At 41.7% G+C, this 15,124-nt stretch overlaps 1 protein-coding gene across 2 annotated transcripts in view; it reads left to right on the top strand.

The window, feature by feature from the left end:
• Positions 1-15,124, top strand: part of Neb (nebulin) — a 197,348-nt gene that overhangs the window by 34,323 nt on the left and 147,901 nt on the right. For both annotated transcript variants that reach the window (XM_036184940.1, XM_036184939.1), the window contains exons 25-34: positions 19-132; positions 2,814-3,011; positions 5,550-5,657; positions 7,575-7,673; positions 8,392-8,496; positions 8,578-8,685; positions 10,076-10,387; positions 10,470-10,676; positions 11,979-12,083; positions 12,915-13,022. In XM_036184940.1, coding sequence (XP_036040833.1) covers positions 19-132; positions 2,814-3,011; positions 5,550-5,657; positions 7,575-7,673; positions 8,392-8,496; positions 8,578-8,685; positions 10,076-10,387; positions 10,470-10,676; positions 11,979-12,083; positions 12,915-13,022 — 1,464 coding nt within the window. The remainder of the gene's footprint in view (positions 1-18; positions 133-2,813; positions 3,012-5,549; positions 5,658-7,574; positions 7,674-8,391; positions 8,497-8,577; positions 8,686-10,075; positions 10,388-10,469; positions 10,677-11,978; positions 12,084-12,914; positions 13,023-15,124) is intronic.

Here is a 15,124-nt window from a genome sequence, read left to right as displayed (position 1 = left end):
TGTGCGGTGTCCTTGCAGGTGATGTACAAGAAGGACTATGAGAAGAGCAAAGGCAAGATGATTGGCGCCCTCAGCATCAATGATGACCCCAAGATGCTGCACTCCCTGAAGACAGCCAAAAACCAGAGTGACGTGAGTGTCTGCCCTATTTTCAAGATGGTTTTACTGACCACATGCCAGGGTGTAGAAGGATTTCAGTTGGAGGGTTTTGTGCCCATGGGCTCTCAAGTTCCTAAGAACCTGGCTCTTGTGTGCCTCACATTTGAGGAAAGAACTTATTGGCAGTAGTTGACATCCATTCCACTTGGAAGACTCCGCATTAATATTTAACAGAGTGTCAGTTTTTGTCCTCAGAATCTCCTATAAAAGACCACTAGATGTTTTAATCTAATTGAGAAATAGCTTTTAAATTGATTTTTGAAACTGTCTTTACAAGAAACTAATGAACTTCCAATATAAAAATGTTATCAATGCTTTCTATTGACTTTAATAATTGGCAGTGGCCTCCATCTAAGAAATACATTCCATTGAAGATTGCCCTTTTTAAATATGATTTTTAAAACATAGACCACCTTTGTAAAGCATTTTCTTTATCACACCTATTTTCTGAATTTCAGAGATTCATGGATTCCCTAAAGGTGACCCCTGGGTCATTTGTCCTTTTCTAGTTATGACTTATACTATGGAAAGGCAAACATCTGCTCTTGCCAGTTACAGTACATACTGCTGAGAAGGTATTTTAAGAGTGGCTGCAGTGTTTGGCACAGCTTTCAAACACTGGTTTCCATGGTGAAGAAGGCAGACGTGGGTATCATTTGCTTGTTTAACCATGTGTGCACACAATGATCTGGGTGTGCTTTCTTTATCATTACTGTGAGCATTACACAGTGCTCATGTACAGCCACTGCCTTTCCACCATTCTGTATGCCTTCTCAGGTTGAGAAGCTACAACCAACTCTGCACAATGCCCAGAAACCTATAGCAGTCTTAGTTTGTTTGTTTGTTTTTCATCCTGTTCTTGAAAGCATTAGATGCTAGGCACAAAATAAATCAATGAATTCTTATCAATTGGCTGACATTGGTAACTGAAAGACATCATAAGTGAGTCATTCTCACACAATGTCCAGGCTAATGTTAAGCTGTATATAGCAAGAAAGCTTTTTCTTAAAGCCATTTACATCTTTGACAAGCTTTTAAAATTGATTTTTTTTTTTTTTAGGTTAGCGCACAAAGCAATTTGGCCATGTCCATCATGGCATCTCCACACACGTGACTTATGGCATTAGACTTGTTCTCCTTAAGTCATCTCACCACTACCTTCCTTCATGTTTGCCACCACCCCCTGCGTGTGTGCACAGACACACACACACACACACACACACACACACACACACACACACCTGCTCCCTTCCTTCTTGTTAGTCTCCCTGACTTAGTTAGGATTTTATTGCTGTGAAGAGACACCATGACCACGAAAACTCTTATAGAGGAAAACATTTGATTAGGGTTGGTTTACAGTTCAGAGGTTCAGTCCATTATCTTCATGGTGGCATGCAGGCAGACATGGCGCTGGAGAAGGAGCTGAGAGTTCTCTAACCAGATTGGCAGCAGCAGGAAATGAACTGACTTGAGCTTATGAGACCTCAAAGCCTACGGTCTAGTGACACACTTCCTCCAACAAGGCCACACCTCCTAATAGTGCCACTCCTTATGGGCCTATTGGGGTCATTTTCTTTCAAATCACCACCCACCCCTTGGCTTTCTCATCATCTGTATTCAATTACCCTGTCTGTTTCCCATATATCTTAGGGGCTTTTCCTCTTTCTCACCCCCTTTGTAGTTTGTGACCTAGACACCAACACATATATAAACACACTCACACACATAGATACACAAGTCTAAATTTAGACATCATAGAAGGCAAAACATGGAGTTTGTCTTTCTGAGTCTGCCTTATCTCACATCACGATTCCCATTTGTAGCCATTTTTCTTCAGATGTCCTGATTTCACTTTTATTAATGGCTACATAAAATTCCGTTGTGTAGAGGAACCACATTTTATGTATCTGTTTGTCTACTGATGGGCAGCTGGGGCGATTGCATTTCCTGGCTATTGTAAATAGTTCAGCAATAAACACAAATGCGCAAGTATTTCTGTGGTGTGTTTTGACAGCGTTTTATAAACACTGATATGTGTCAGCCACTGAGAACATAAACACAAGTGTCTAAAGAATTCAGCAAATCATGTCCTCGTCAACTGCTGTCACAGCATTACCTTTTCAGTTCCTTTCCTATGGGACAGGCTTTAAACATGCACTTGCCACAGTAAGTTTCCAAGTTTTCCATTCATCATTCGGGGCTTGGATTTTATAATTGATAAATCCATTCCCTGAAAGTAACAACCCACAAAATATAAGAAGGCAGATAAAGTTCCCTAAGCTTACCGATAGCCATTCTCTCACTGAAAAGCTTTGGAAGCTGGTGTGGTAGCTCGTGCTTATAATCCCAGCACTTGGGAGGCTGAGGCAGGAGGACTGCCATAAGTTGTTTTCAGCCTGGGCTACATAGATAGAACCAGACCAGCCAGAGTCACACAAGCAAGACCCTGTCTAAAATATCAGAAGATAAAAGTAAAATAAATTTGGGAAGATCTGTATGATTTTTCTAGAGGAATTTGATGAAATAATTCATAGGAACAAATTTGGACAAAATAATTACTCAAATGTTTGCCATCTGTTTCTCTAAGTTATGCTTACTCTGCTTTTCTGAGAATTCATTAAGAATGAGTGGTACTAAACGGTCTCTTCTTACAGCGTGAATACCGTAAAGACTATGAAAAATCAAAAACTATCTACACTGCTCCTCTTGATATGCTCCAAGTCACCCAAGCTAAGAAATCTCAGGCTATTGTCAGTGATGTGGACTATAAACACGTCTTGCACAACTACAGCTACCCACCTGACAGTATCAATGTGGACCTCGCCAAGAAGGCTTACGCACTGCAGAGTGATGTGAGTACCGGCCTTCTCTTCCCCTCTTTGGAAGGTGAGCCAGGACAGAATCTAGCCCAAGCCTGGTTGTTAGTCCTCTCTGAAGTATCTGCCTGTCTGTGAGGAAGCATGGAGGTACTGGGAAATGGCCCCTGTGGTTCTTAGTAGCCTATGTCCTCAGGACAGGACACCAGAGTCTAGTGTGTGCTGTTACTATTTCCTTCTGGGAAAGTTGCCAACCTTGCTGAGCCAAGAGTCCTCCGCTATTAAACTGAAGTAAAACAAAAGTTGTTTTGAGTATTTAAATGGATGCCGAGGGCCAGTGAAAGGTCTTAAAGGCAAAAGTGCTTTGTCTCTTAAGCAATAACTTCCCCATTCTCTCCTCTTCTGCCCACAGAAACCAACTGAGGCTCTAAGTTTTGCTATTGTAAATACCTCACATGTAGAGTTATATAGCATTTGTCTTTGGAAACTGATATATTTCACTTAGCATAGTGCCCTCAAGGTTTACCCTTGTTATAGTTTTTGTCAGAATTTTCTTTTTTAAAGATGAGTAATATTCCTTTATAAATGCATGCCATAACTTGTGTATCTATTCTTCTGTTGGTGATTGCTTGGATTGCCCCCACCTTTTAGCTACTATGAATTGTTTAGATGATCATGAGTAATCAATTTTCCTTTCAACATCTTATTTCAGTTTTTTGGGTATTTACCTCAGAAGTCAAATCATTAGGTCATGTGACAGTCTTACTTTTAGTTTTCTGAGAAACTATTTTTCCAGTGACTGAATAATTTATAGCCCTACTGTCATGAAAATATTAACCAGAACAGGACCAAGCAAGCAGTCGGAGAGACAAGAGAAACTTAGTTTGATTTCACCCAGGCACAAACCCAAGCTCATGCTTTATAAAGTTCAGCTTTTATAGGTCAGGTAACAGTGTGACATCCAAGGCTACTCTCTGAGTCCCGTGCTCACCAAAGAGAATTTCCATCACAGTTAGACAGGTCTGCAGGAACAAACATTTACAGGTAGAAATTGAACACACACAAATGCTTGCAGATAGCAAATTAAGCATTCCTTCCTTGGTAAACAGGATCGGCAATATGATCTTTGATAGCAGCCATAATCCTTTCTTAAGGCAGTTTATGCCAGTGTCTGCCTTCCCAAGACTAGAGGGAGGAGATTTAATGTGGTATCAGAATGTACTCAGAACACTTGAGTAAAACTTTAACTCATTCTATTTTCTAAGCAGTCCTACAGTTTCCAGACAGGAATTTCAATTAAAACTATCAAAATACAGAGTAATAGTTTGATATTGTTAGGTACATAAATAAGGGTACAATATATATTTCTTATCTCTCCTTCACTACCAATGGCAGTTTCACTGTGTGCATGATTGTATTTCTTAATTATTTAATTTTTCTATGTATCTTCAACACACTCTATTAGGAGTCCCTCAGAGGCAAGGTTGATTTCTTGATTTTTTTTTTCTCCAGTTTTTTTAAAATCCATTCTAAAGAATGTAGCTAGAGTTTTCTCTCTGGGTCCCTCCAAGCCCCGGCAGTCCGACAGCCCACTTATAAAATAAACACACAGATGCTTATATTATTTAAACTGTTTGGCCTAATGGCTCAAGCTTCTTGTTATCTGTTCTTATAACTTAAATTAACCCATTCCTATCAATCTGTAAGTTGCCATGTGGCTTGTGGCTTACTGGTACCTTACATCTCACTTTTTCATGGTGGTGGCTGGCAGCGTCTCTCTGCCTCAGCCTTCCACTTCCCAGAATTTTCTCTCCTTGTCCCACCTATACTTCCTGCCTGGCTACTGGCCAATCAGTGTTTTATTTATTAACCAATCAGAGCAACACATTTAACATACAGAATAAAAGAACAACAATTTTAAGTTTGTTTCTGGAGTTAAATTTTGGGTGTCATCTGTGGTCAGATGACTAGAAGAGCTCACTGCCTTAATAGCATCGGGTGATTGTCCCCACAAAGTATCAGTTCCACATAATAACTGTCTCCTTAAGCAAATGAACAAGGAGAACTGTTTCCAAGTGTTTTGTTGGCCGATGCAGAAACCCTTCTAAGATGGTCACACTGTACACGAAGGACAATGTGGGCCAAGGCTTTGACAAATAACTACCCTCAAACCTTATTAGAAAATGACCAAGATTCTTCACCTTCAGTAGGACCATCAGTTCAGGCCTTGTTTGGCTATAGAGATACAACAGTTAGCACTCCAGGGTGAAAACCTCTACAGACAATGGTCCCAATGTTATCATTCCATTTATTCTTTAGAATATAGCCTGGAATTGAGCCTTTTCTGGGATAGTATCAGAATTCTACACACTTCCATTAAGTTAAATGTAAGGGGGGGATGGAGGACATGGAGATTAGGAAGCAGTGATCCAAGTGTTCCAAACTGTCACCAAAGAACTGTGCATATGCAGAGAGAGCAACACGTGTGCTCAGAAATCTGTCAACACAGAGTAAAATGCCCGAAGTTGGGGTGATAGTAACAATGAAGACAATGTGATGCCTCTGTTGTTGTAGGTGGAATACAAATCTGACTACAACAGCTGGATGAAGGGCTGTGGCTGGGTGCCCTTCGGGTCCTTGGAGATGGAGAAGGCCAAGCGAGCCTCGGACATTCTTAATGAGGTATGACCACCACTATGCTAGAGAAGACTAGGTCCTGTTCAAACGCCAAGCCTCAGGAAGTACTTTCTCTACTTCACTTTCTGGTCATTGCTGCTGAAAAAAAAAATTAAAGCACAAATAATTCAGAAATATATTCATATCCCTTTATAGCCTCTAAACTATTCATGTGAAACATTCAAATATAGCTGGACAACTTTATTCACACTATGTGAAATTGACCTCCTTTCCACAGAATTCATGCAGTTGTGCACCCTCTGCTACCAGGATATTTTTTTCTACTTTCATTTTTATTTTAAGATAAGATCTCACTCTGTAACCCAGACTGGCCTAGAATTCATTGTCACCCAGGCTGGCCTTGAACATGTGGTGGTAATCTTGCCTTAGCCTCTAAGTATGGGGATTCCAGGCATGAACCCCAATACCCACCTTACAAATTAATTTTAAATTGCTACAAATCTTCATGAAGTTTCCTCGAGAACCCCGGCCTGTCTTCAACCCTGGGCCATTATTGATCTGCTTCTGGTCTCTATGGTTTTACCTTTTATAAAGCTTCCTTGCCATCTGGCTTTTTGTTGTTGTTGTTCCTTTCGATACTTTTGCCTATGCCTAAAAGTCATTCCTTTTCTTTATTTTTTTAATTGCATGGCCTTCCTTTGCAAAGATACTTCACATATTAATGGCCTCTTGACTTTTTGGTAGACATGGGGCTTCTTTCTAGCCTGGGGTAATTCTGAGTAATGTAGCTGTCAAAGGTTCTTTTTTAAAAATTGTGCCCTTGATTACAGTCTTGATGACTCTGGAGTAGTTTACAAATTGCCACTTAGTTTTAGGGAAAAGGCAGTGGTCATCCTGAGATTCTTAATATGGCCACAGTATCTGTCCCTTCTCCATCAACAGCTGAAAATACATTGTTGTCACATGACTGCATCACAAAGGAAAGGAAAGGGTGTGAAGGACAGTGGTGCGAAGCGAGGCGTGTCTACCACACTCAGGCTGGAAGTATTCTAGTTTCTGTCTGCTTTTCTTTGGGTTTTCTGAAAGCAATTTTGCCTTCTCAAAGATCTTTAGGAAAATATCTTCTTATGCTGGTAGTTTTCAGAAGTTCAGAGTGTTAAAAAAAAAAAGCAGTGTTAAAATATTTGTAAAAGTGGAGTGTACAGTGTGCCCCAAGGGTGGTGACTGGGCATATTAGTAGAGAAGACAGGCATAAAAGTAGCGAGAGTTATCAGTTCCCCTATTGGGCCACCTTCCCAAAGCCCTCCTTCTTCCTTCTTCAGCACATAAGTGGTGCATACATAAGAAGCCAGAAGGCTGCAAAGTGGATATTTTCTCTGCGCCCACTAATCGTTAGCTGTTGCTCTACATTAGCAATTTATCCCTCAACCAGAAAACTCCCTTTTTGCTCCAGTTGCTGATGAAGTTGTTGAGATCATGTAAAGCCACTCTAGTATTCAGGAGGCAGAAGCAAGAGGGTTGGGAGTTCAGGACTATCCTTGGATAGTCACTGAGCTTGAAGCCAGCCCTATGTCACATTAAGACCCTGATTAAACAAAATCAACAAAAAGACAGCCCAAATATTCTTGCTTGCATTTCTGCTAACCCTCCAGAGACCTCTGTGGTGTTTCTGGCTCAGCATAACAGAAAGGCCTTCTTTTATGACATAAGCAAGGAATTGGAGGAGTACAAGCATGCTTCCAGGGAGCTGTGCCTCCCCTTCACAGACTGCCCATGATGACACCAATTTTAAACATTCAATTCGGTATTGTATTTATTCCTCATCCAAGGTGATCAGGACTTCAGTATTTTTAAACTGAGAAAACCCTTCTGTGTCTTTCCAAAGTAAATCTCAAGGATTTTCAATGCAGGGCCTGTAGTGAAAAGTAATTTTTAATCTTTTTTTTTTTTTTATTCTCCAAGAAAAAATACCGCCAGCATCCAGATACACTCAAGTTTACCTCCATTGAAGATGCTCCCATTACAGTGCAGTCTAAAATTAACCAGGCCCAGAGGAGTGATGTAAGTGTCCATCCTGTTGTGTTTTAGTAACTGTTTATTAACATGAAGGTACCTGCTCTCAAGTGTACTGGTTACCTGGAACCGTTTTGCCATCTGAAGAGCCTCTTGTGGGCATCTGTGAATTCCTGCTGTCCAGTGGTGCCACACACAGCTAATCCTGTCTTCAGGACATTGCATATACTATACCAGCTGTCCTGCCACCACTAAGAGAAGGCTCCCTGAGGGAAAGGTCATGGTGATTATAAGGTATCTCTAGGAAGACCAGAAAGAATGAATATAGCTGCTGGGTCGGGTGGAGATAGTATCTTAAATCAGAGTTAGGAGAAAATATATATTATCAAAATAAGTCCCTTTAGACTCTTATGAAGTCTAAAATAGATTATTGATGTGTACTGTCTTGCTTGCCTGCTCTGGCTCAGGGAAGTGCCTGCAGATTAGCATTTCCACCAGATCACCTCCTTGGGTTGAGGTCTTCCAGGTACCCCTGCGTAGAGCCAGAGATTCCCAGTCCATGCTCAGAAATCTTGTCCAACAGTGAGCACGCAACGAGACAGGACTCCGTGCCACGACATGAGTGTCCTAGAATGTGCATATACTTTTGCAGATGTGTGTAGGGATAGTACAGTGAGAGTCTTTCTTAATATCACCCTCGAATTATTCTCCAGTGCTGCTAATTGTCTCTCCATACTTGGTTTGTACATGGTTTCTCCTCTCCTAGATCACTTACAAAGCCAAGGGGGAGGAAATTCTGCATAAGTACAGCCTGCCAGCAGACCTGCCACAGTTCATTCAAGCTAAAGTGAATGCCTACAATATCAGTGAGGTATGCACATCACTGTCCTGCATGCTCATCCTTCACTCACATTGCCTTGCAGTCCTACTCAAGCGGGTATTTCTCTTACAGAATCTGTACAAAGCCGACTTGAAAGACTTAAGCAAGAAAGGATATGACCTGAGAATTGATGCAATTCCCATCAAAGCTGCCAAAGCTGCCAGGCAGGCTGCAAGTGATGTAAGTTCAGTCATGGTCATGTGTCTAACATAGGATCTCACAGGATACCCAGAAGCCACCATGTATGGTGTCCTTGACTGGAAACAATTCTGTACAGAAAGTACCCACAACAGACCTTAGTGTTCTTGGAGGTCAGAATTGGCATAACTCTCCACTTGTGAGTTACCAATAAGACTTCAAATCAGTGTTCAGATTTCTACATTAATTCACATCACTTTAATAAGAAACCAAGAAGGAATTCAAGTTGTAATAGCTTCTGGATGGAATAATTTTGTCTCTAATCTTTATTAATTTATGTGATTTCCTCTTTCTCTCTCTTTCCTTTTCATGTATTACATCTATTTTTCTAGGAAATCCAAGTACAATTTCTGATTGAAATGAAGTTTTCATTACACCAATGTAATTTTTTTAAAAAAAGAACAAAACCCAGATGTCCTTGTACTGAAAAACCCTCCCTCCTGAAATTTCTCACTGACCACCTTTCTCATGGGTGGATCCTCCAGCCACCCCATGCCCCATAGCCCCCAGAGCTCTTTCCTATCTGGTCTGGGTTTCCCAGGATCCTCTACAGGTCTCACCAATATTTCCCAGTGACCTTCTATAATTCAGAGTCAAATATTGTTCACCGTGACTGGCTCTGGGTTTCCTTTGCAATAATCAAGGACTCAGAAAATGTCTAGTGAAGAGTCTTCAGTTGTCAAATCCTCAGCGGTTCCAGGGCTCTGGCTGCAGAGTGTAGTCAGTAAAGAATGGGAAATGCTTTCTTTTCATGATGTTTACCGATGTCTATGGGGGAAGAAACAGTGTGGAGAATTAGTTTTCACTGATATGAACTATAATTCATATCAGTATGTCACTGATTATGGCTCATATCAATGACAAATTGGACCCCAACCTCTTTTTTGGGGGGTGCATAAGTAGCTATAGACACTCAGGTGGGCCCTAAGGGATGTTTTATTTTACCATACTACATACAAAGCTGACCCTTCATATCCTCAGATTTCATATCAACAGATATCTAACTGTGGACCAAAAAGATTTTTAAAATACATTTGTTCTAAACACTTAGAGACTTTATTCTTGTCATTATCTTCAAAATGATACAAAACATTTATATAGCATTTAAAATTTATTAGATATTGTAAGTAATCTAGAGATGATTTGAAGTGTCCATGAGAGAGTATGCATAGGTTATATACCATGGCTCACATAAGGGACTTGAGTGTGGGTGGAGCTTTGTGTCTGCATGGGGTGGGGAATCCTAGAACCAATCCCCTTGTTATGGGCATATAGACATGTCCAGGAAGTTCAAAAACTTTCAAATTATGACCTCACTGTTCAGTATCTTCCAAGCTGCATTTCAAAATATCCCCACTTTCATTCCCAATAGATTCATTACAAAAAAGATTATGAAAAAGCTAAAGGGAAAATGGTTGGATTCCAAAGTCTCCAAGATGATCCTAAACTGGTTCATTACATGAATGTGGCCAAGATACAGTCAGACCGGGAGTATAAAAAGGACTATGAGAAGACAAAGACCAAGTACAACACACCCCATGACATGTTTGATGTGGTGGCAGCCAAGAAGGCACAGGATGTGATCAGCAACACCAGCTACAAACACTCTCTCCACCACTACACCTATCTGCCGGATGCCATGGACCTGGAGCTGTCCAAGAACATGATGCACATACAGAGTGATGTAAGTGCTGTGGATCCCAGGGGAGCATCCCCTCGGGTCCCAGCATGGGCCTGCCTCTCACTCCTCTTCCCTCCCGCTGTAGAATGCCTACAAGGAAGACTACAACACCTGGATGAAGGGCATTGGCTGGATACCCATTGGCAGTCTCGACCAAGAGAAAGTTAAAAAGGCAGGCGATGCCCTGAGTGAAAAGAAATACAGGCAGCATCCAGACACACTTAAGTTCACCAGCATCGTGGACTCTCCAGTGATGGTGCAAGCAAGGCAGAACACACAGCAAGTCAGCGATGTGAGTACAGCAGGAGAGATGGTGTGTGTGTGTGTGTGTGTGTGTGTGTGTGTGTGTGTGTGTGTGTGCAGCAGGAGAGATGGTGTGTGTGTGAGTACAGCAAGACAGATAGTGTGTGTGTGTGTGTGTGTGTGTGTGTGTGTGTATAGCAGGACAGATGGTGTGTGTGTGTGTGAGTACAGCAGGACAGATGGTGTGTGTGTGTACAGCAGAAGAGATGGTGTGTGTGTGTGTGTGTGTGTGTGTGTGTATGTGTGTGTGTGTGTGAGTACAGCAGGACAGATGGTGTGTGTGTGTGTGTGTGTGTGTGTACAGCAGAAGAGATGGTGTGTGTGTGTGTGTGTGTGTGTGTGTGTGTGTGTATGTGTGTGTGTGTGTGTATAGCAGGACAGATGGTGTGTGTGTGTGTGTGTGTGTACAGCAGAAAAGATGGTGTGTGTGTATGTGTGTGTGAGTACAGCAGGAGAGATGGTGTGTGTGTGTGTGTGTGTGTGTGTGTGTGTGTGTGTGTGTGTTACAAAGGGTGCTCTTTATGTGGCTACTCTTATGCCAATGTCTTTGAATTTCTAATTTAGTATTCTGTGTGTTCATTGTTAAGACTATGGGTGCTGGAGAGACAGCTCAGTGTTTAAGAGCACTGATTGCTCTTGCAAGCAGACCCAGGTTGGGTTCCCAGCACCCCCATGGTGGCTCACAACTATCCATAACTCCAGTGCCCACTTCTGACCTCCACAAGCACCATGCATGAGGTGCACAAACATACATGTAAACAAGATATGTACACACAAAAAATAAAATTTAAATTGTTAAATAAAAAAGAAAATTAAAAATTTAGCTTAGGCATTTTTTTTATTCCCTAAGCACTAACTTTTTTAAAACTGTCCTTTATAAAATCTTCCTTTTCAACTGCCATTAAAAGACTGTCTTACTGGGTACATTTTAAAATGTTCTGTTTACTATCCATTCATGAATATAAGGCATTTAGAACCAACCTACACCTCTCAATCCCTTTCCTACAATTCCTCCTTTATTGCTCCCCACCCCTTATTGGATACATTTGACAGGTACAAAAAGTTGTATTCCAGGGCACATATGGTGGCATATACCTTTCATCCCAGACCTTGAGAGTCTAAAGATTTAGACTACATAGCAAGACCCATACAGGAAAGAGGAGGAGACAAAAGGGGAGGGAAACCATGGGAGGAAGGCTTCTACTAAGAGCAACTCCTTTACGTGTGTGGTGAATGGCTTTCTCTTCAGCCTGGTGTGGAAGGCTTTTATTGTTGTTTCTGTGTGTTGCAGATCTTATACAAAGCTAAAGGCGAAGACGTAAAGCATAAATACACTTTGAGTCCTGACCTCCCAGAGTTTCTCCAGGCCAAGTGCAATGCTTACAATATAAGTGATGTAAGTAGCATGGGTCTCTGATGTGGTGTGAAAACTTGATGTGGCAATAAAATACTCCAGTACTTTGGAAAGCATCTGGATGATTGTTTAAGATAGCTTCCCACTCTTAATCTCCAGCAGAGCATGTCTCAGGACGGTTGTCTCTTGACTCGAGTTGGCTCTTGGCAAGGGAAGACCCCTTCATGGGATGTAGTGCTCTTCCTTACATAGAGGACATTGCATATTCCCCTAAAACTTCTGCTTAGCTCTTCAGTTGGCATATGGGAGAGGAATTCTAATCCTCCAGAAGACAAATGAAAATTCATTAAATCCTTATTTATTGGTTTCATTTTTTTAAAAAAACAATTGCCTTAAAATTTGTAGGGGTTGGGGATTTAGCTCAGTGGTAGAGTGCTTGCCTAGCAAGCGCAAGGCCCTGGGTTCGATCCTCAGCTCCACACACACACACAAAAAAAAAATGTAAAGCTGGCTGCCTGGTGTCCTCTTGGCCATCCTTCGTAAGACTGGACAGCCTCGTTTTCTCTCAATGGCCCTCATGTACCACAGTTCCTATAGCCTTTACTATCCCTCCCTGCATCCACTCTGGTTTTTCAATTTCCCTCTTCTGTGTGTGCCAAGGCCAGATTTAAGTGAACAACTGGTGAGAGACCTGTGATTTAGTGCTAGAGACTAAGTGTGAGCCTTGCAGATGTGGCTTCATAGAAGAGTACCTGTGATGGACATCTACTTCTTCAACTTGCCCATGAGCGAGAACGGAAGAGGCCAGCCACTGAGGGATTCCTGAGCCCATTGGTAAATAGTGCGCTGACTCCCTTTGCTTTTCTACCCCAGGTCTGTTACAAACGGGACTGGCATGATTTAATAGCCAAAGGCAACAATGTCCTGGCTGATGCGATCCCCATCACAGCGGCCAAGTCATCAAGAAACATTGCCAGTGACGTGAGTAAAAAGTGACTACCTTCTTCAAAAGAAATTGGACACATGCTTGCTTGAATATACATATACAATGAATGGCGTTCAAACGCTCCACAAAAGTGTTTTGAAAACCTGCCACCATTTCAACATGGTGATTTTTTTTTTCAAATGACTCCATGTAGTAGCAATGTCATAAGTCTGGCAGTGGCTTTCTCTCCTGACTCATGATAAAAATTACCTTCACAGACACATTTCCCTGACAGCTCGCATTTATTTTCAAGTGAGAACATGGAATGAATGACAGTAACATGTTAAATTCAGGTGACTGCCTGCATTACAATTGCATTAAAAAGGAATGGAGAGGCCAGGTGGTAGTGGCGCATGCCTTTAATCCCAGCATTCAGGAGGCAGAGGCAGGCGGAACTTTGTGAGTTCAAGGCCAGCCTGATCTACAGAGTGAGATCCAGGAAAGGTGCAAAACTACACAGAGAAACCCTGTCTCGAAAAACAAAATACAAAACAAACAAACCAAAAAAAAATGAATTGAGAATGTTACATATCTAGAGATATTCCATAAGCCAAGTAGGACCCCTGACTCTGACTCTTTTAGGATATAACTGTAATCATTTCAGTCAATTGATGCCATTTCATCTATGTCTTAGTTAGGCTTTTACTGCTGTGAAGAGACACCATGACCACAGCAAATCTTACAAAGGAAACATTTCATTGTGGCTTGCTTACCGTTTCAGAGGTTCAGTCCATTATCATCAGGGTGAGAAGCATGGTGGCATGCAGGCAGATGTGGGTACTAGAGTTGAGAGTTCTATCTACATCTTGCAGGCAACAGGAAGTCAGCTACTGTCACACTGAGGGAAGCTTGAGCAAAAGAGATCTCAAGACCTGCCCTCACAGTGACACACTTCCTCCAACAATGCCATACCTCCTAATAGTGCCACTCCCTTTGGGGGCCATTTTCTTTCAAACCACCACAATCTATGAAATACACACACACACACACACACACAGAGAGAGAGAGAGAGAGAGAGAGAGAGAGAGAGAGAGAGAGAGAGAGAGAGAGAGAGTTCTTATCTTTATAAACACATTTTTAAGGCATTCATGTCTTGCAGGGTTCACTATCATGCCCTATTCCAGGGGCTACAATCTTGACTTGAGAAAAGAGCAGAAACCAAATGTGCATACAGCCCACATAGGAGAGAGGGGTATAAAGTCACTACAGCTTTCCTTGCAGGGATGGACTGCCTTCCTTGAAGCTTTGCACACAATACACATCACTCTGAAATACACTCCTGATTTAATTGAAAGTCTGAAGTGGCACTCTGTCCCTTCCCCCACATCAGCATGTTCTCACACTTTCTCTAATATATCGGTGATTACTTGGTAACCCTTTCACCTGCTAAGTCCTTGCTTATGAATTCCTGCTTATATTGCCAGTGTTCGGTGCTTGTAGGGTTTGGTAGATTTGGATTCTCTTGAATAAAAATTGAGGGTCTGACCTGTTACCTGGTAGCTCATTCTGCATCTCAATGATGGTTCCCACAGTGAAAGACCTCAAGCAGATTTGCCTTGGGTTGGGTTTGAGCAGATTTGCTTTGGGTTCGGTTTTTATTGGTGAAAAAACCCCCGTAGCAGTTCATAGCTTTGTTGGAGTTCCTTAATTCATTTGCAATCACTTTAGTGCTGTAGAGCTTGCAGAGGGAGCCCAGATAGAGTGAGTGGGTGAAGACCCAGCTGCTTGCATGGCAGATATATATGATCATGTGATTCACATCCATGATCAGAAATCACAAACTGGACTAGAAAAGGCCACATCCCCATGAAGCTAAAAGACATTGGTCTTATATTTAGAAGGTGGTGTGTTGATATTCTGGTAGATTTTAAAAATAGGTCTGAATACAAGTCATCTGTAGAAGTCAAGCAAGGGGGGCATTGTTCAATTGACCATGGGACTCCTTTGAGGTCGCAGCAGAGTTTAAAGGGTTTTACTATGACATTCTGGAAGAAGTGTGGGCTGTGTTTGGTGGACACTCATCTAGAAAGTCACAATGTTCCGTTTGCTTTTGTGTGTGAAAAGAATTGTTGTGCTGAATGCTACCAGTCCTGGTCCC

The sequence above is a fragment of the Onychomys torridus genome, chromosome 4 (assembly GCF_903995425.1).
Source record: "Onychomys torridus chromosome 4, mOncTor1.1, whole genome shotgun sequence".
Classification (NCBI taxonomy): Eukaryota; Metazoa; Chordata; class Mammalia; order Rodentia; family Cricetidae; genus Onychomys; species Onychomys torridus.
The sequence above is the reverse complement of the archived record's forward strand: the minus strand, read 5'-3'. Positions and strand labels throughout refer to the sequence as shown.